Raw genomic sequence first — 22,635 nt, 5'->3', positions numbered from 1 at the left:
ACCCCCGTCCCAATTTTTCACATTTTCTATCTGGTCACCCTATTTGGCATAGAAGTTGCAGCCAATGTCACTGATCACAGGACTTGTTCCTAATGGTGGCACTATTGTATATTCCCTTGGGGAACTCAATAAGAGCAGTGTTCTATCAGTGAATTCACAGCAGATTCTTGTTTGCTGAATCATTTCTGAGGCAAATAATTTGGGTGTAAAAGAAGCTTTTTGTTTTGCTGGTTCTCATAAAAATGCAAACAGTGACAACCTATTTTGATTGTGTCCCTTTGTTTAGAGATATCATCTCTATATAAAATGTAGAGATATATAGAGATAAAATAAATATATAAAATCTATAATAAAAAGTTTACCTGGAGTTCATTGGTAGGATAGACAAGAAATTTAATTACCACCAATTTGGTCTAGCATATGCTTGTAGATGTTGGTTATTTCACATTTTTTTATTCAACTATGTTTTGATGGTAAAATAGTTTCAAAGCTATACATATGTGAAGCAGAAATGGATTATTTGTTAATATTTCTGTGGAAACTACTCACAGAGATTAGTGAAGAAAACTACTCACATGTGGTTTCTTGTACCTTCCTCTGAAATAGTACCTGCCCTTGTTGGACAGGATACTAAACTAGATGGACACCACTGTTCTGAGCCAATATGACAATTCCCATTTTCCTAAGATATCTTTAATTTGATTTTATATTGCCTGTGTTCTTTGTGGCAATGTAAAGAAATACATATTTTACAGAAATTAGAAGTCATGATTCTTTTCTGCTATTAAAGTACAATCAGCTGAAAAATGTGATGAACGTACTTGAATTGTACAAAGTCATACTGAGAGGCCAGCAAAGTAGGCATTTAGCCACTCAACTTTGAGGTACTGTACATAGGAATATAGGAATTGCCATACTGGATCAAAACCAAGGTCATCAAGTCTAGTATCCTGTCTCTGTCAGTGGCCAACACCAGATGCTTCAGAGAAAGATGTAAGAACCCTGCAGTAGGCAGATGCAGGATAATCTGTTCCCAACAATAGGTTTCATTCTGATCACTGAGACATATTGTACTGAGACTAGTTTAAGTGAGAGGAAGCAATGACCTATATTTCTTAACTGTACAGACAATGTAATCATTAGTTAGTAGTATATAGTTGTGGCATCAGGGAACAGAATCGACAACTTTCGACTCCAAAAAGAAACAGACTTCTATCTGCGGAAGTAACTGAGCTGTTGCTCTATTAGTTCAGCCTGCAGAGGAATCTATGTAAACATGAATAGATTTCATTTAATCTATTACAGATGGCAAAGGTATACTAAGGAGTTCATTGCACTCAATATTTCTCCCCACCTAATAATTGCCTTAAAAATGATTATGTTAAAAATTGTTTTAGAAAAATTGTACGTGACTTGGGCCTTTGATTTGTTAAAAAAATACTACAGTTGTACTGTTTGTGTTATAGAAAATGAAACATTGGGCACAGTTTTTTTTTAAAAGTTAAAAATAGGCTGCAAATTAAATCATCACCAGCCTTTGAAAGAGAGGTTTAAGGATTGAATAATTTATATTATTAACAAGCTTCTTTTCTGCTCCAAAATTGCTCTACCTGAGAGAAGTCTTCATCTTTCCTCCCTCATTAGCAAAGAAGTGGTCACGGGCAACCTTCTGCACTCTAATTTCTCCGTCAGTGGCAGAACACTTTTGGAGCTGGGTTTCCAAAACTCATCCTTCCATCAGCAGTGACGCATCATTGTTGCATCCATCCTTCCTTCCTTCTGTGGGAAATTAGTGGTGAATGCTGGCCCCAGTGAAGTCAGTGGCCAATGGGTACAGGATTTCATTCCAGGGTGTCTAGTGTTTGTGTTAGATGATGATGAAGCACCATGCGCTGCCGTATAAGGTTTTATATCCCTTCTTGTTTTAAAAGAAAATCTTATTTAATATAACTGTCGATGTTCTCATTATCCATATAAACAAATTTTTAAATCCTTCTAAGATCTTGTCCTGCTAAGAACAAAAATCTGTATTCTGAAATTCTATAAGCAGAACATAGTAGAAGATGTGAGTGGAAAAAGCTGAAGGAGGTGAAGGAGGTATGGTGAAGACTGCTGTTGACATGTGTGCCTTCTCTTCTACCAAAGGGAATATCTGGAGAACAAGTAGTGACAGCAGTATGAATGAGGGAGGTACAAGAATAATGAAATACCTCATGCAGTAGTGATATCTGCTAGTGTGAAACTTGTACCATAAATGGTAGGCCAGTAAAATGCTATACGCTCTGTTTTAATTTATTTTGAAAGAAGTGCTGTTTTCAAAATGAGTACTGCAAGATCATTATTTTCAACACATCACTTACGTAAGAGCAGAATTTTATATACTGCAGCTTAGCATTTTTTTACTTTCCTGCAATTATCATATTTAATTATTTCTGTTTCTTGAAATTGTTTATATATACACCTCTACCCCGATGTAACACGAATTTGGATATAACGCGGTAAAGCAGTGCTCCGGGGGGGCGGAGCTGCGCACTCCAGTGGATCAAAGCAAGTTCGATATAACGCAGTTTCACCTATCATGCAGTAAGATTTTTTGGCTCCCGAGGACAGCATTATATCGGGGTAGAGGTGTATTTAAACGTTGACAGGCCCGAGTCTTCACTGTCTTGCACCTTCTACTATCATTTATATCTGTGAAAAGCAAATGTAGAGGGAGTGGGAGGATGGCAGAAGTTGGTCTTCCAGTAATTGATACAAGTTAGAGAAGTCCAGAGGTTGTTGTATCTTGCCCCAGCGGTTGAATTAGCCCCCCACTATTCTCAGGATGGGGCACAGGAGGTTGAGGAAAGCCACATATTGTCCTCTGCCTCATCAAGTGCATTGAACATAGCTTAGGTGTACCTGAGAATCTGGCCCAAGATTTTCAATAATTGTTATTCTTTTTTGCCTTAGCTGTGATGCATTGAGTCCAATGCATGCTGTGAAAACCTGTTTTTCTTAAACCACATTTAAGAAAAAGATCTGGCCAATGATAGCAGCTAGTACTCCTGAATGTTACACCCTATTGGTGAAGTGCAAAATGTTCCAACTTTGAGTTTAAAATGGATAAAATTGGTGGTTTTCTTCCCACTTTCTTTATAGTTTTATCCTGCTTGTAATTAGTTTTATTTTATAAAATACTGTAGATTATTTTTATGTCTTTCTTGGACTAATTTTATTCATTTTATTAAAACCTTCAAGTGTTTTATGACCTTCATATAAGGTCCCCTGTAGCTGTTAGTTGGCTCCTTCCCTTCCTGTGTTGGAACAACTATTATACTCGTCAATAATTTACTACAACCATTATCGTCGTCATCATGTTCCTATTACGCCTCTGGCATTTAGGGCATTGATGAAGGTCCTCCACGCCTGTCTGTTTCTGGCAAGTCTTTCAATGGCTCCCCAGCTGTGCCCCAGGTTTTTCAGTTCAGCTTCCACAGCTCTTTGCCATGTTTTTGGGCGGCCTCGTTTTCGCTTGCCTTCAGGTGTCCATCTTATTGCTACTCTGGTGATGGAATCAGTTTCCATCCGAAGCACATGACCGATCCCTCTCCAATGCCTCCTGGCAATGATGGTGCTCAGATCCTCTTGGCTGCACTGTGTCAATAGATCTTGGTTTGAGATTGTTCTGGGCCAAAAGATACAGAGGATTTTTCTGAGGCAGGTTGTATGGAATGAAGACAGTTTCTCATTCCCCAGCAATCTGAACTATAAAGTAGTGTTGAAAGTACGCAGCTCTGATAAATCTTGAGTTTGGTTTTGGTGTTGTTTCTCAATGATTTCCAGTCTGTATTTAAGCTCCTGAAGGTATTCCTATTTACTACAATGCCAGACTTCTAATTCCACATAAAATATCAGAGTGTTCATGCAACCCTGTCTTCTGTGTATTTCAGCCTAATCCATGATTACTACCTGATATACAGCTGCTTTAAACTATTAGTTTTTCTGAGAAATAGGCTTGCCAGTCACTCAATTCCTAATAATCCCATTTCTTTCCTTTAATAAAAATGAACTCTTAAGTACAAAGTTGAGTTGAAATATTCATACTTTATTTGAACAATCTTATATTACTTATGCTTAAATTCTCTCTCTCTCTCTCTCTCTCTCTCTCTCTCTCTCTCTAAATATATATATTTGAAATATTTCAATAAACAACACTCCCAGCTCTGTCTCTACTGGCTTTCTCACCCTGGGGTGAGTTACAGCCTGTCTGTGCCTTAATAGCATGTTATGTAAAAAGGAAATAATAGTGCTGACCTAACTCTTAGGAGTATTGTGATAATTAATTATAAAGTGACTCCCAGGCCAAAATGCTAAGTATTGTTAAGGATTTATAGCTGCTTATATGTAAATTTAAAAAAAAATCTGTTTCTTTGTTGCTGTTGCTCCTTTTTGGCCTGAGCAGTTGGCCAATATTTGGGGCCTTATTGGGTTATTTAGGTTAGAAGGAGAAACTGGTGAACGAGTCAAGTATTTCTCTGGTGGAAGCCTGTTTATTTACAAAGAATGCTCACAAAGCCCTGTTTCACTCAACACACCAGGAACAAACAACAGTAGTCTGTTTCCTCCTGAAATCCAAAATTGCCTTTCCAGTGAGTACTGTGTCCAAAATAAGTTCTCTCAGCTTCCTCCCATGTCTACATTCTTGACTTTTCTTACTCTCTGTGGCTTTTTTCCTCTCACACACAGACACACACAGTTATAACCAATCAGTGCTGCAGCCCCTGCATTTGCAATCAGTTCCAAGGTAAACCTCTCAGTCCATATGACTTCGCTTCTGCTCAGGCTTTGGCATGCTGACCAGTGCCTGGGGCGGTGGCTTCAGTGGTTTCAGCTATCGCTGCACAAAGAGATATTTAATTGCTCCTTCCATTTAGCCTGAATGAAAGATGGTTAATATGCCCATCGATTTTTTTCCAGGTTTGTGATTGATCTACATCTCAAAGACACGCTTGAGGGCAACTATTAATACCTTCCAATATAACATTAAGATCCAAAACTGTAGGATTTACAACACTATTATAAAATCCAAGGATGCTATATGCTCTTCCCCTTGGAGACCTTTATTTGTGGAGCCCACTTAGGGTTGGTTGACAGCTGGGCTCTCCCCCTCCACTCCAGTCTGCTTGTGCCATGCCCAGCACAGTTCATACATTCCAGGGCCAGGAGGGACCACTGCGATTATCTAGTCTGACCTGCTGTATAACACCGGCCATAGAAGTTCCCCAAAATAATTCCTAGAGCAGATCTTGTAGAAAAACATCCAGGCTTGATTTTAAAATTGCTAGGTATGGCAAATCCACCATGGCCCATGGTAAATTATTCCAATGGTTAATTACAGTAGAACCTCAAAGATACAAACACCAGAGTTAAGGACTTACTGGACAACCGGACACCCTCTGCACTTGCATCTGAAGAAGTGAGGTTCTTACCCACGAAAGCTTATGCTCCCAGTACTTCTGTTAGTCTCAAAGGTGCCACAGGACCCTCTGTTGCTTTTTCCTCTGGAACCGGAAGTCCTCAATCAGCCAGCAGCACAGACAAAAGGGAAAAAAAGCAAATACTGTACTGCCTTGGGGCTTTAGCTCTGAGGCTCGTGGCTTCAGCCAAGGGGGGTTGAGGCTGCAGCTGTGGAGGGAGGCAGGGGTCAGGGCTCTGGGGGGGGAGGGAAGAGAGGGGCTTCTGACCCTCGGGAGCACTGGGGCTCAGGGCTTTAGACTGAGGGGGGGGGGGAGTGCTGAGGCTCAGGGTTTCAGCCCCACAGCTGCACTCCTGGCTTCAGCCCAATGGGGGGTGCCAGAACTCGGGGCTTTAGCTATGAGGGGAGCTCTGGTTTCAGTCCCAGCACTCTCCCGGTAGTTAAAGTCCTGAGCCCTGCCCTCCGCTCACTGAAGCTGGGAGTGGAGCCATGGGGAACCTCGGCGTTCCCCGTAGGACTAAAGCCAGGAATGGAGCTGTGGAGCTGAAGCCGTGTGCCCTGGTGCCCAGCGCAAGGCTGAAACCAGGAGCGGAGCTGAAGCCCCAAGCCAAGCACTCTCCCCAGGTCTAAAGAGTTGAGCCCCAGTGCTCCTCTAGGGCAGCAGCCCTGAGCCCCCTGCCCAGAGCCCTGGCGCCCCAAGAGTCAGAAGCCCCCGACCCCCCGCGACGGCTGCAGCCCCAAGCCCCGATATGGCTGAAATCCATAACCTCTTCTTCAGAGTTATGGAACATTTCAGAGTTATGGACAACCTCCATTCCTGAGGTGTATGTAACTCTGAGGTTCTACTGTACTCTTATTGTTTAAAATTTATGCCTTATTTCCAGTCTGAATTTGTCTAGCTTCAACTTCTGGCCACTGGATCATTTATACCTTTCTCTGCTTGTTTGAAGAGCTCATTATTAAATATTTGTTCCCCCATAGGTATGTATAGATTGGAATCAGATCACCCCTTAACCTTCTCTTTGTTAAGCTCCATAGGTTGATTTCCTAGCGTCTGTCACTATAAAACATTTTCTAATCCTTTAATCATTCTTGAAGTTCGTTCTCTCTCTCTCTCATTCTTATTTACTTGGGTTTTTTGCTCCCTTTCTCCTGGTGATAGCATTCTCTTCTCTCTGCATTCCTTCAGTTCAACAAAAGGCTACATACTACTCTGAGCCATTCCTGGCTAAACTGCAGGATCAGAGAGAAGAGAAGCATGGGCTGACAGGCTGCTTCCTGAGTCTGCAGTCATGTATATGTCTACTCCTCGAGGAATTTCTGTGCCACTGCATGTGCGTATATTTTTATTTTTTTGTGCAGAAAAAAGCTTCTGCCAGAAAGTTGCTGCAGTTCTGCCTTTTGCTCACCAGAGGGAGCTGTGGTGATAGAACAGAGCAGCAGCTCCCTGCAGCTAGGGCAGAGAAAGAGCCTGCCTTCTTCACAGTGCCTGTCCAGAGACCAGGGCCGGCTCCAGGCACCAGCCGACCAAGTACGTGCTTGGGGCGGCACCTTGGGGCAGGGCGGCGCTTGGGTTATTTATTTATTTATTGGTTCGTTGGGGTAGCGCTGGAAGGGGTTTTTTTTGTTTCCGGAGTGCAGTGCTCGGGGGGGGGCAGGGTTTCAGGCGGCACGGCGCTTGGAGGGGGGCGGGGCTTCAGGTGGCGTGGCACTCTGGGGGGCAGAGCTTCGGGCGGTGTGGTGCTTGGGGGGGGGATTTTGGCGGCGCTGGGGGGGTTCGGCTGCGTGGCGCTCGCGGGGGGTACAGCGGCGTGGTGCTCGTGGGGGGGTGGGGGCGGCGCTCTTCTTTTTTGCCTGGGGTGGCAAAAAAGTTAGAGCCGGCCCTGCTGGAGATAGAGGCTATGGGGAGACAAACAGTGTAGGGTTGCTGGGGCTGATAAGGGCTAGTGGGGGAGGACAGACTGGGGCAGGGGCTGATTGGGAGTGGAGGTGCAGGGCCACAGGGGTGGGGAGAGAGGTGCAGGGCCATATGGTGATGGGGGAGGGGGTGCAGGGCCACATAGGGACAGGGAGTGACTGAGTGGAGGCACAGAGACACATGGGGACAGGGGGAGGGAGTGCAGGGCCGGATGGGGGAGTGGGTGTCTGAGTGGGGGTGGAGGGACACATGTGGACGGGCAGATGTACCTGACTGAATGGGAGAGGCTAGGGGTCAGCCAGGGTCTGCATAGGGGAAAGCTTCCTAACAATCCCTCCTCACCCCCCAAAAAAACATGTTCCATACTTTTCCCACCCATACCCAACAACCCTCCAAGTTCACACCTGGGCTCCATCCCAGCAATTAGTTCCCTCTCCCTCAGCGCCTCTGTTTCCGCAGACCACCCCCAAGCTTTTGCACTGCTTCTGAGGCGTGTGGGAAATATGGTTGTGTATTGTAGTTTAAATGAATTTTACTTGGAATTCTGTATTAATATGTCTAGTAAGGAGTCTATTTGTCAAAAAACATTCCCTGAATCTTTTTTGTTGTCTGTATTGTTACAGACATATTTGCTGACAGGTATTTTGAAATAAATACCCAAAAATAATTGAAACTGGTGTGAGTATAGTGTGTTATTTTGACAAATAAAATATGCAGAATTTTGCAAAATTTGAAAATATTGTGCACAGAATTTAATTTTTTGGTGCAGAATTCCCCCAGGAGTAATAATATGTGAATTACTCCCATGTTTAGCTCTATTAGGAGCCCTTCCTAGAGCAGGGAGAAAAGGAGGGTGGCTTTCAAGGAGCTGCCAGTTGTCTTAAACACAGCAGAAGTATGTTTGGAGTAGGGAGCAGGATGGCACAGCACATGCTGTTTTCTCCATCCCACTGCCTTTAGCCACTCCCTGTCCCTGAAGGGAATCTTTATAGTAGTGTTATTGTTTTATAATAAATTAAATGTTCTTGATAAATCTGAACATCTCTTCGGGGTATCAGTGAAAGAACACCCCAAGTCCCTTTGCAGTCTATTAAGGCTTGTTCCTAAAACCATGGTTATTGCTTTCCTAAAAGAGATATAGCTATGTGTCTTTGGTATTTCCATTAAAATAAATACAATGGCAATACAATTTTGTTTTTTATATATAAGCACTGTTTGGTTCTGTGCGAGGAGCACCCTACCACTGTTTTACTTTTGCAACAATAAACATTTATTGGAAGCTGAAAATGGGCCGAATTCTGCTCATAGTTGCCCAGTACAACCCCACAGGCCTGCTCTATCTAGCAGCTTTTACAAAGGTCATTATTAGTATTACTGGTGTCATGAGGATTTAGTGTTTAAACTGTGAGCCAGTCAGTTTCTTCAGTACCTTCATTTATTTCCTTAGTGTTATGCTCTAGTGCTCTGTCTAAAGCCTTGTCTGCACCAGAAAAAAACTGGTATTGCTACAGCCATATTTACAGCTGATTTAAGCACAGAGGAAGGATAGTCTTGTGGTTAAAGCACAGGATTTGGAACTAAGATCTGGATTCTAAAAGGACTCAGTCACAGAGTCTGTGACTTTGGAAAAAGCATATTTTCATAAATGACTTAAGAACATAAGAACGGCCATACTGGGTCAGACCAAAGCTCCATCCAGCCCAGTATCCTGTCTACTGACAGTGGCCAATGCCAGGTGCCCCAGAGGGAGTAAACCTAACAGGTAATGATCCAGTGATCTCTCTCCTGAAATCCATCTTAACCCTCTGACAAACAGAGGCTAGGGACACCATTCCTTACAGATCCTGTCTAATAGCCATTAATGGACTTAATCTCTGTGAATTTATCTAGTTCTCTAAGACATTTTCTTCCTACAAAGTTGCATCTAACTTTGGGTGCTTTAATATTCAGGTGCTTAACTCCAGAGAGCTAAGGCATAATTTTAAGTGGTTCTAAGCATCAAACAACTTATTTTGACTTCATTGCAGCCGTATATGCTCAGTATCTCTGAAAATATGACTGTACATTTCTAAAGCTGGGCACTCAAAGTTAGAGAGTGCACTTAAGAATGTGGGCTTTTACCTGTCTGACTCATTTTTACTTCAGAAAAATAAAGGATTATAATACTTACATCCCTCAGCCAACTAAGTCTAACAATCAAGAAGGGTTCAGAGACCACAATTTAGGAATCTGTTTTACTGAATAGTTTGGTCTCCTAAAGAGCCAGGAGCAACAAACTTATGGTCTTGAAGGCTCTGAGTATTTTCTTTGGAACAGAACGTAGCTGCTTTTTCCCTTGAAAGAAGAATGTCTGAATGCCTCTCCCAGCACCATCCAGTTTATACATGTGTTTTTTTCAGTTTAACTAAAACAGATCAGCAAATAAAAAAGAGCAGGTCTCTATTCGAGTTTTTCACATCTTCCTGAACATTCCCCCACTTTCCAAAAGTCCACAGTTCATCCAAGAACAGGGGAACCCTTTCTCCCTTCCAATGTACTGTAAGTGACCCTGTCATATACTGTAAATTGTTCTTGAAAAGTCTGCATGTAAGTGACAGAATATTGCTGCAGTCCACAATGTTTTACTAAAAATAATGACACTCACCCCTGGAGTTATCATCAAGGCTTATGACTTCACCAAAAAACAAAAAGCTAATACCTTTCTTATGCAAAGCAGTTTAAATGCTTTCATTTGCTGGCAAGTGTTGATTTTGTTTCACTGTTTTTAGGTATATTAAAGATCCATATTTACAATTAAGATCAATATAAATATTTCTAGAAAATGAGTTGATGTGGGTTTTCTCCTTGGGAGCAGGTAGATGTTCTGGAGAGTTTCTGAGTACTTTGGCCACGAAGCTGTATTTTACTGTTATTTAATAGATATTTTAGTATTTTAATGTTATGGTGTGCTTAAGGGAAAAAGAGAGGGTGGGTGAGGAGGAAAGAGCAAGATTGAAGGTCAGGTGGTACTACCTCTTTTTATCCTGACTGTTCTTGTTTCAATATGACTGAATTTGTCGAATTTGCTGTCCAGCATGTTATCAGATAGCCTGTGTATGATATTAGTGATTTCTCATTACTTATGCTGGCAAACTACAGTATCTTGGGCTTCTTAGTGATGACATCAGACATCTCTTAAAGCTGTAGGTTTTGCCCTAAAGAAAAATAATCACAATACATTAGGGTGGAGCAATATAAAACAAGGATATTTAAATAATTGAAATAATGATCAGTCACTTGATTTAAAAAGAAGAATAATTTATTTAAATTAGTCAAGGGTGTGTAAAACTAATTTGCAAATTTGGGCAACTGCAGTTTCAGATTAAAATTTACAATGAACTAAATTATAAATGTGGGTTTTTAAAAAATATTATGAATAGTCAGGTATTTTATTTGAATTTTACAAAATTGCCATCGGCAAAAAAAAAATATTGCAAATTAAGACCCAGATTCTACACATGCTTAAGCAGGTAATTTTACTCACATAAATAGTACCATTGACTTTAATAGAACTATCAAGATGCTTAAAGTTAAGCATGGGCATAAGTGTTTGTGGTATCACGGGCTAAAATTTGTTTTTATTAAAAATGTATCTCTAGCATAAAAGCTTGGACACTTCAAAACAAAATTGCATCATTGTTAACAACAAAGTTATTTACCCTTTGGATACATTCACTTTAATGTGAATTTTTTATATACACAGGCCAACGTTTTCAAAAATAGGAGCCTGAAGTTGGGCACTTAAGTTCATAATTGAAGTCTTAAGGGTGGGATTTTCAAAAGCACGAAGGGGCAGATCTTCAGAACTGTTTTGGGCACCTAACTACCATTGAAATCTTCCTCTGAAAATGAAAGGCAATGAGGCTTGGAATGGGGGGCGCAGGGAGGGACAGAGGGAAACTTTAGGGCTCTTCATGCTTACATGAAGTCTCAGTAGTTCAAATATATACTAACTGACTATTCCATTTGCCATAGGGAATATCACACCTCACCCACCCACACTATATATATGCACCCCCCCTCCACAATATATACCACATGATTATCCATTTGCCATATGGGAATATGGCTTGATGCACACATCAATCTGAATATTCATACAAGCACAAACATGCACTGTTCCAAACTTCTGTTATTTAGTAGCAAGCAGCACCATCCAAAAAAAAAAAAAAAATCAATCAGTGCAGTTAAGGTTTGGATGATACAATATGGAGATAACGTGCTGATAAAGTACTGTAGATACAATTGGGAATACTGTACATACAGGCTAGTGGTAAACTCAACCCCATCCTACAAATTAAATTTAGTTTATGTAATGCATTTTCCTCCTTTTTAAAAAATAAATGTATATATGCTATCAGAAGAACTCTCAGCATAGCTAGGATTGCCAACTTTCTAATCGTACAAAACTAAACACCCCTGTCCCGCCCCCTGCCCCACCCTTCCCGGAGTCTCTGCCCCACCCCGTCTCTGAGGCCCCGCCCCACTCGCTCCATCGTTTGTTCTCCCCCACCCTCACTCACTTTCACCAGGCTGGGGCAGGGGGGTGAGAGCTCCGGCTGGGGATGTGGGCTCGGGGTGGGTGTGGGATGAGGGGTTTGAGGTGCGGGAGGGGGCTGCGGGCTGGAGCAGGAGGTTGGGGTGCAGGGGGTTGAGGACTCCGGCTGGGGGTGCAGGCTCTGGAGTTGGGCCGGAGATGAGAAGTTTGGGGTGCAGGAGGCGGCTCAGGGCTGGGGCAGGGAGTTGGGATGCGGGGGGCAGGAGTTTGGGCTCTAGGCTGGGGGTGTGGGCTCCAGGTGGGGCCAGAAATGAGGGGTTCAGGGTGAGGGAGAGGGCTCCAGACTGGGGCATGAGGTTGGGGCATGGGAGGGGGGTGAGGACTCCAGCTGGGGGTGTGGGCTCTGGGGTTGGGTCAGTGATGAGGGGTTTGGGGTGCAGGAGGGGGCTCAGGGCTGGGGCAGAGTGTTGGGGGGGGGTGCAGGCTCCGGGAGGGAGTTTGGGTGCAGGAGGGGACTCTGGGCTCTGGCAAGGATCTGGGAGTGGGTGTGGAGTCCCTGTGGCGCTTACTGCGGCTCCCAGGAAGCAGCTGCCAGGCCCTGGCTGCCCCTAGGTGCGTGGGCGGCCAGGGAGGCTCCGCGCGTTGCCCTTGCGCCCACGACCAATGGGAGCAGAGGAGCCGGCACTAGGAGTGGGGGCAGCGCGTGGAGTCTCCCTGGCCGCCCATGCCCCTAGGGACGCAGGGACCTGGCGGCCGCTTCTGGGAGCCACACGGAGCCAGGGCAGGCAGGGAGCCTGCCTTAGCCCTGGGCCCCTGCTGCGCCGCCAACCAGACCTTTAACGGTCTGGTTGGTGGTGCTGACTGGAGCTGCCAGGGTCCCTTTTTGACCAGGTGTTCTGGTTCTAATCGTACAAAACTAGACACCCCTGCCCCGCTGGTTCAAAAGCTTATAATTTGGACAGACACCTGGCAACCCTAAGCATAACAGTGTCATCTTGGAAATAATATGGTTGACAAAATGAGCAGAAAGGCTACAGTAAGAGCTTCTTTAATTATTTAGAGCAAATACAATAACTTTAATTTAGCTAAACTATACATTTTATAATTTTACACAAAAATGTCATTTTCTGCCCATCTCTCACCAATATTTATTAGCAAAAGACTGATATATAATAGCATATAACTAAAATCTAATGATTTTTACAGAATCTACCACATGTACTTGTACAGTTTGAAATATTATAAATAGTTGAAACTGAATTACACGTAAGAAAATAAATGAGCAAATCAGGTTTTGTGATAGGTATCATCCTTGTTTTTTTTAACCTGTGTATTGCAAATTCACAAAATTCAATAATCATCAGTAGGCCTACAAGGCATTAATGTTTTTGTTTTAAAGGTATATTTACAGGCAATTATACAAGTAAATATACATATAAAATTACACACACACAAACTATGTTAAAAGAACATTGTTAATGTTGCAGAGTTAAGCATTTAAAAGTTAGGAAATTCCAGTATTAAGGTTTTCCATGCAACCCTAGTTCTGCCCTCTTGTGCACGCGCATTATGATAGTCTTTAATGACAGGATGACATACTATTTTTTCCACAGGACACCTGCCTGATTTAGTGCACAGGCTGGCCCTGCTCTGGGGATGAATCAGGACTGAGGGTTTTGTCTGTAGGATGAGGCAGGGGATAACAGAAAAAAAAGGGACAGTTAAAGACACTCAAAAAACAGAAATTCCATCATGTGGAATCATTCTGACGTCCAGATGGGTCACCAGCAGGGTTGGAACCTATAGCTCTACTGTACAGATTCTGGCTCTTGAAATAACGGAGTCAGTTGTTATCTATGTGGACCCGCACTAGAGGGGGACGGGACGGGACGCACATGGATTTCACAGGGATTTGCTGACAGCAGGGGAGTAGTGAGACTCTGGAATCTTTGGCTCCAAGCTCTGGAAGGATGGGCACAGACTCTTCTGCTTGTTTCCCTCCAAGCTGTCCCTGTCCCAGTCCTGTCTCTTACCAGTCCTGGTATCGGTCCTGGTATCAGTCCTCCTTTTTCCTTGCCTACGCAGCCCTACCCTCCACTCCTCGGGATTTCCATCCTAGTCTCGTTGCCCAGCCAGTCCTCATCTCTCCCTCCAGTCTCTCTGTCCAAGCCCCAGTCTCCCCCCAAGTCTTAGTCTCTCTGTGCCCCCACACCCAATCCCAGTTTCCTTACCCAGATAGTCCCAATTCCCCCTTCCTGCTGCAACTTCTTGTCCCCAGTCTCCTTGGCTAGCCAGTCCCAATCTCCTCTCTTCCCCTAGCTCTTCATTGATCTCAGTGTCTCTACTCCTTTATGACAGTTGGCTCTCATCTCCCCATTTCCTTCACTGGCTCCCAGTCCCATTCTCCACTACATGGAAATTATTCAAAAGCTTATAATTTGGACAGATTTCATAGGGAAGGCAAAAGGCACATCCCTGACACAAAGGCCAACTCCTGCCAAAAGTCAAGTCCCTTCTTCAAAGCATGGGGGTGCCACAGCATTTAATAAAAGAAAAGGTCACCAGAATTTTTAACATGGGCAAAACAATGTATTTTCCCCTAGCCTTGTTCTGGCAAATGTTCAAAAATGAAAACAACAAAACAAGCCTGACGCAGATATCTATCATGAACATTTTCAACCCAAACGGTTAAAGTTTGACAAAGTTATATGCAACTGAAAACAGGGTCTTATAATGGGAAGTATTCTCAGACTTCTTATCAAACTGTCTGTACTAGGCTATCTTGATTATCACTTCAAAAGTTTTTTTCTCTTACTTAGTTGGCCTCTCAGAGTTGGTAAGACAACTCCCACCTGTTCATGCTCTCTGTATGTGTGTATATATATAATCCTCAATATATGTTCCACTCTATATGCATCCAAAAAAGTGGGCTGCAGTCCACAAAAGCTTATGCTCTAATAAATTTGTTAGTCTCTAAGGTGCCACAAGTACTCTTGTTCTTTTTGCGGATACAGACTAACACGGCTTTTACTCTGAAACCTGTCATAATGGGAAGTGTTGGGCAAACTTAATAATAGGCAGGCTACCAGCCCTGCCAATAATACACAGATAAGTATCCAGGTTTAAGGAACAATATTGTTTTGTTCAAGTAAGAACAAAGTACTTGGTGCAGTTTTGTTTTACAGAAGACATAGATACTGGATGTAGCATTATTATGGAGAAGTATACACACAAGTATTCAATGTTTCACCCAAAGGAAAGCTAACATCTTCACAGAGCCAAACTCCTGAGGTCCCTTCCAACCCTGATATTCTGTGATTCTATAATTCTATGAACAAAGGACCTTTCTGTTTTTCAAAGAGTTGCCAGACATAGATAGTATTAGCAATGAAAAACCTGGGATCTGGTAGAGCAGACCCTTACACTAGTGCTGAGTCCCATTTAAATTAAAGGAACACTGAACAGGTGCAGGGACCTAGGAAATCCTGATTCATGATCTGGTTCTAAGAATATTACACAAGTTACATAGTCTTGATACTGACTGGTGAAGAAGAAATGACTCATAATGTTAGTTCAGGAACAGATAACAATAATCCAAAGAGAGGACATTTAGGGTAAGATTTCTAAAGGTATTTGGGCTCCTAAATCACACCTGGTGAAATTTGCTTATTGAAATGAATGGAAGTTATGTGCTTAGGTGCTTTTGAAAATCCCACTTGACACCTATCTGCAATTTAAGGCACTTTAATACCTTTAAAAATCTGGCCTTTAGGGACATTTTATTTTAGTAACCCAAGTCTCTCCTGGAAGTGTTTTCTTACAGTGAAATTAGCTTACAGTAATAGCATGGTGAAGTCATGAATAATCACTTTGGCATATGAAAGCTTTCATGGCTGTTTTCTAAAAGAGATGTAATGGAGAAAAAAGTAGTTTTCTTCAAATCCCACATTCATGCTAGAAATATACTACTGCTGAGAATACACATTTCAAAGGGTGCTACTGAAGACAATTTAACTAAAAAAAAGACTTAAAAGGATAGCTAATGAAGTCAATGGGAATTCTATGCATAGAGTGGTTATAGAACTAATCTGTACCAATTTGTCAAAGTGAAATCTTCGTGTGTGTGTGTGTGTGTGTATGTGTGTATTATATATTTAAATCTAAGTCTCAGGATATTTGTCTTCCATTTGTCTTCCACAAAATCCGTTTGTTATTGGCAATGTACTATAAACCAGGTCAGCACATCTTAATTAAATTAAACCTTCATTAGTGGCAATCAGGGTGAAATACACTTACACCAATCAAATTTAGGTTGATTTTTCCTAAATGCTGAAGGCCATATTCTACCCATGGAAAACAGTGTTCTCAATGTCTTGCATTTTTACATGTTTGTTTCTTTGCTCACAGTACAGTGCTGTGGACACAAACCCGTTATCAGTCTATGTTATGCAGCCCCTCTGGAACAGAATTGTAAAGGTAAGAGTCTTATTGCTTATAAGAACTATCCAGTCATAATGTAAGGGTTTGTTTTAAGGTGCAGAAGGTAGATTTAATTTTAAACAAGAGATACTGATTTTAAAAAGCTGAAATTAAACCTATAAAAAACGAAATAACAACCCTTGAAACCCCCACCACACAAGAGCTTACTGAATCGATAGATATATTTGAGATGGGTATGTTTAGATTTTTATGTATCTGTTACCAGTGTTGTACCTATTGTTTGTCATCATTATAACAGAAAACATCAGTTGCCATCACATTCCTCATTACTGAATTTTTGGAGACATTGAAAGACATCCTTAGTACAAGTTATTTTTTCTACAGCATATGCTTTCTACCACCAGCATCTCTTTATCTTTCTGTTGTGCAAATGATTACAAACAAGCACTGTCTAATATTCTCCCAAGGGAACTTGTCCAGGGAGCTGGATATTTCTTTAACAAGCTGAAAATGGGAGCAGTTACTATGATCACCAAAAATGTTGGGAGGCGCCATCACTCGGATGCAATGGCATCAGCAGATTTTTTTTCTTTCTTTTTTTTTTTTAATGAAGCTGCTCACAATTAGATTTATTGCAACTGGGGTAAAATAGTAGCTAATAAGTCTCATATAAATCTGTACTGTGACGTTGCACTATATATGATTTTATGAAAATATGCTGATGAGTGTGAATATAATGTAACTAAAATATGCTTCATGCAAAAGGTCTCTTGTAAGGTATCATTACAAAGCTTATAATCTACTGAGTGTCATCATCCTATTTGTATAAATGTATCACTCTTGTATCTGAAACTAGAAATATGAAATATAACTTTGAGGACCTGTTGTAATTATGCAAAGTGTGGGCCATTAATGGTGGTTTGGAATCTTGATGGCACCCTTCAAACAGGACAATTGACTGTGGATGGCTCTGTTGGCAGGCAAGCCTTCCTGTGAGTCAGGCTGGGCAGAATGAAGGCTTGGGGTCTTACAGTGACATGTGATCATGTCACCTGAACTGGAATCCATCTTTAACCTGGTGTCTTTCCATTGAGAAGGAGGGGTGGGAACCCAGAGGGACAAAGGATTCCCGCCTTATGTAAAAGATATATAAGTGGGGGAAACAGAACAAAAGGGGCGGCAATCATGAGAAATCCCCTAGCTACCACCTGAGCTGGAACAAGGGCTGTACCAGGGGAAAGGATTGTGCCCAGACTAGAAAGGCATCCAGTCTGTGAAAGAAACTTATTGAAACATCTCTGAGGGTGAGATTTTATCTGTATTCAGTTTTATTACTGTACTAGGCTTAGACTTGCATGTTTTATTTTATTTTGCTTGGTAATTCACTTTGTTCTGTCTGTTAGTACTTGGAACCACTTAAATCCTACTTTCTGTATTTAATAAAATCACTTTTTACTTATTAATTAACCCTTATTAATTAATACAGGGTATGTATTAATACGGGGAGGGAGAGCGCAAACAGCTGTGCATATCTCTCTATCAGTGTTATAGAGGGTGAACAATTTATGAGTTTACCCTGTATAAGCTTTATACAGGGTAAAACAGGTTTATTTGGGGTTTGGACCCCATTGGGAGTTGGGCATCTGAGTGTTAAAGACAGGAACACGTCTTAAGTTGCTTTCAGTTAAGTCTGCAGCTTTGGGGCACATGGTTCAAACCCTGGGTCTGTGTTGGAGCAGACTGGCGTGTCTGCCTCAACAAGATAGGGTGCTGGAGTCCCAAGCTGGCAGGGAAAGCAGGGACAGAAGTAGTTTTGGCACATCAGTTGGCAGCCCCCAGGGGATTTCTGTGATCTAACCCGTCACATGTACTTCCATATTCACCTTCAGGAAAATAATGGCATCTGTACAGACATATTAAAGGGGAATTTGTATAGTGGAGCAAACTTGAGAGCAGACATCATATATATCTAAAGAAATGGATGTATTTGGTTAGTAATTTTTAGCTCCTTCCATGTTTGTTTAACAACACAGCCACTACTTATCCCTGATCCAGCAATGAAGTCATAATCCCATAAACATCCTCGGTGTTTTGTCATGAAAATGATTGTGATGTCACAAATTCAGCTCTGTGACTTCACTTTAGGATCAAATCAGAGAAGATAGTATGCCAGGGAGCAATTTTAACATAATTAACCCTGGTAGTTGGCATTTCAGGACCAGATGCTTCTGTCCCTATAATGCTATAGAGGGCTATGGTGGAATAGAAAAGCCCCCCCCCCCCCCCCCCCCGGGGCTACTTCCACTTCCTAAAAAAACCCAACATAAGGAGAGGAGCAGAGCCTTCATCACATGTTTCCCTATGCTCCAAAGCCTGCAGAAGTTCCCCTATACTGGCAACAAGTGTTTGTTACTCCATGGGTATTCTGGGGCACCTCAAGTTGGAGGGAGAGAATGGGAACTGAGGAACAGCTTCACTCTATGGCCTCCATAGAAAGAAGGTTACATTCTGCAGCCTGTTGCCATGGAATTTAAAGGGACCCTGTCAAGTTAAAAATCATATAAATATATATTTTAAAATATCTTGGCCTGTCTTCCTAACACAATCTTGGTGTACTAGAATTTTCAAAACTTCATTTACTTTTGACTGATTCTGGTTTTTGTTGACTTTAGACTCCATAGGCTATAAGACTGGAAGGGACCATCATAATCATTTAGTCTGACCTCTTACTCATCACAGGCCAGAGACCTTCATCCACCCATGCCAGCACTAGGCCCATCTCCTCTGGTTGAGTTACTGAAGTCCTCAAATCTTGATTTAAAGACTTCAAGTTACAGAGAATCCACCATTTACTCTAGTTCAGACTAGCAAGGGACTCGGGCCCCAAGGCAAGAAAACCCCCAGGGTCTCTGCCAATTTGACCTAGGAGGAAAATTCTTTCCTGACCACAAATATGATGATCAGTTAGACCCAGAGCATGCAGGAGAGACTCACCGGCTAGACACCAGGGAAAGAATTCTCTGTAATGACTCAGAACCCTCCGCACCTAGTGTCCCATCTCTGGCCATTGGAGGTATTTGCTAGTAGTAGACACAGATGGACCATATGTCATTGTAGACAACCTCATCATACCATCCCCTCCATAAAATTATCAAGCTCAGTCTTGAAGCCAGTTATGTTTTTTGCCTCCACTACTCCCCCCTTGGAAGGCTGTTCCAGAACTTCACTCCTCTAATGGTTAGAAACCTTCATCTAATTTCAAGCCTTAACTTGTTGATGGCTAGTTTATATCCATTTGTTCTTGTGCCAACGGTGACCCTTAACTTAAATAACTCTTCTCCATCCCTGGTATTTATCCCTCTGACGTATTTGTAGAAAGCAATCATATCTCCCTTCAGGTTTTGGTTAGGCTAAAAATCAACAAGTCAAGCTCCTTAAGTCTGCTCTCAAAAAACTCACGTAAGACCTATTTAACCTATCTCTATTGGCAATACTTCACCTAATGTGACCTAGGATTGCATTAGCCTTTTTCATGGCTATACCACAGTAGCAGCTTATAGTCATCCTGGGATCAACCAGTACATCCAGGTCTTTCTCCTCATTTGTTGCTTCCAACTGGTAAGTCCCCAGCTTATAACAAAAGCTCTTGTTGTTTGTCCCTAAGCGCATGATCTTGCATTTTGCACTATTAAGTTTCATCCTATTTCTAGTACTCCAGATTTCAAGGTAGTCCATATCTTCTTGTATGATATTCTGATCCTCCTCCACTTTGTGTCAGACACAAATTTTATTAGCACACTCCCATTTTTGGGGCCATGTTAAATGTTAAATAAGACTGATTCCAAGAATGAACCTACAGGAATTCCACTAGTAACCTCCCTCCAGCATGACAGTTCACCTTTCAATATGATTATCGTCTCTCCTTTAACCGGTTCCTTACCCATCTTTCGATCCTTGTATTAATCCCTATCTTCTCCAATTTAACTAATGATTTCTCATATAGAACTGTAAAAAGCAACAAAGAGTCCTGTGGCACTTTGTTGCTTTTTACAGATCCAGACTAACATGGCTACGAACTGTATCAAATACTTTACTGAAATCCAGGTAGATTAGATGTACTGCATTTCCTTCATTTGGAAAATCTGTTATCTTCTCAAAGAAAGAGGTCAGGTTAGTTTGGCAAGATCTACCTTTTGTAAAACCATGTTGTATCTTATTCCTAATTATCCTATGTCTTTAATTACTCTGTCTTTCAAAATTTGTTCTAAGACCTTGCACACAACTGAGGTCAATCTAGTGGGCCTGTAGTTTGCTAGATCACTTTTAAAAAAAATGTTCTTAAATATAGGTACTATATTTGCAGTTCTCCAGTCATAAGGTACAACCCCCCGAATTTATGGATTCATTAAAAATTCTTGCCTTTGGGCTTGCCATTGCACATGCCATCTTTCTGCTAAAGATGGGCCCAAACCAGAATAGTGGAATGAAACCTCCCTCAAACTTTGGGTCTGGAGCCAAAATCTCTGGAGTGGGAGCCTCTCTACTCTTTGCATTTCTTTCAGCTTCAGCAATGAAGATAGTCGGCTTCACTTTTGCTCCTAGTTATTTTCACTATCAGTTCTAATCTGGAGCAATGCAGGATAGTGGGTTTTTTTTAAAAATAACCTGCCTCCACCGGAATAAAAAAAATCATAGAATTATTTCTATTGTTCTCAGCTTTTGTAAAAGTTTCTTTTTAAAATCATACACCTTGGGCCATGTTTTAGATGAGAACATCTCTTTAATGCTAGACTGACCACTGTTAACTCCTGTAGAGGACGTGGGAATGCACAGCCAAAATGGGGGATCCAGTATGTAGTAGAAATTTCAGTAGAGTCCATTAGGATTGTTTGACTGGTTTCTGGTTGTTTCTACAGGAGCCAAGCCACAGAACCAGTAGACCTATAGACATTTTGCTCTGTTCCAAAACTTAGTTGGCCAACTAGGACAAGTGAGAACCAGATGAATATTTTAAGTACTGAATATTCTGAGTACTGAGAATAGGTTTGACTGCAGCTCCTCTCACTCAGCCCTACAAAATTTTACTCACTTGCTCACAAAGGGAGTAATTATTTTTTTCTAACAGCAAGTAAAATTGTATCTTAATGGTAAGGGTAAGTGAATAGATATTATCCTTAGCTGGTAAATTTTGCAAACCACCTTTATTTATTCAGATTATTTATTTTTGTGTTTTGTATCCATAGTAAATACAAGAACTGGGCTAGAAGCAATAATCTAGCAAATAATACTGAACCTACATCTCACAGTATGACATTTGACTTTGATGTGACCAGAAAGGTACATCACAGTAGAGAGATGAGAGAGAGTTTTAGGAATGTGATTAGAAATTAAACAAATTGCTTGAAATTTGTTTATTAAACACTGGGTAATAAAAACATGCCTTTGGAGGACTGAGATATCTCTTTCCTTTTGGTTCAGCTATCCTATACAATTTGCCATACTTATATACATTCATATACACAAGATATGAATAAATTCTGTATTTTTTGAATCCATGAAGCCAAAGAAACCCCACTGCACTATATTTCCTCTCTTCCTTGTGCCCTAGAGCAGTTAAAAAAAAAAGTCTTGCAGAGCCAGTCAAGTAAAGAACAAAGTGTGATGGTCTATAAAAAATGTATGAATATGGATGCGTAGGAATTAGATCTAGCTTTTCATGTGCCAGTTTAACCCTATTTATGGCGCATGTATCTGTGTATTCCAGAACAGAAAGGAAAGCATCCACTTGTCACCTCACCCTGCGTTTATGCACACACTTTTACTGCATTATGAGAGACATGAGGAGAATCCAGCACTGAAGGAGAGATAGCTATAGAGCAAGGCAGACACATTCATATCCCAACAAGAGAAAGAAAACTACCTTATTGTAGCTGGTTTACGCGTTTATCTGAATATTAGCAGAGCAGCCAAGATATCCATGTAGGTAGGAGATTCATCTGGGAGTTCTGAGCATTACTAGCTGGTGAGTGCATATTTCTTAGGTACGGTATCATGTCTGATAGTATCACTGTATGTTACTTTCATTTATTACACATTTTTTGGATGTCATAAACATTCTTGGTTAGACATCTGTTCACTTTCCACTGATTATCATGAAAAAACAGAAAGTGGAGGAAGACTGGCTTTATGCCATGATTTTACAATGTGCTAGGAGCATTTCTGTTATGCATGCGTCCATTGTAGACCCTTCCCATAATGAGACAGCATATGAAGAGGAGCTAA

At 41.6% G+C, this 22,635-nt stretch overlaps 1 protein-coding gene across 1 annotated transcript in view; it reads left to right on the top strand.

Moving 5' to 3' along the window:
- Window positions 1-22,635, top strand: part of LOC101937664 (ethanolaminephosphotransferase 1-like) — an 82,764-nt gene that overhangs the window by 4,701 nt on the left and 55,428 nt on the right. Inside the window, exon 2 of the mRNA XM_065582103.1 lies at window positions 16,321-16,389. Coding sequence (XP_065438175.1) covers window positions 16,321-16,389 — 69 coding nt within the window. The remainder of the gene's footprint in view (window positions 1-16,320; window positions 16,390-22,635) is intronic.

The sequence above is a fragment of the Chrysemys picta genome, chromosome 2, assembly GCF_011386835.1.
Source record: "Chrysemys picta bellii isolate R12L10 chromosome 2, ASM1138683v2, whole genome shotgun sequence".
In the NCBI taxonomy this organism is placed as follows: Eukaryota; Metazoa; Chordata; order Testudines; family Emydidae; genus Chrysemys; species Chrysemys picta.
Note: the sequence above shows the minus strand (reverse complement) of the source record. Positions and strands in the feature narration are given on the sequence as shown.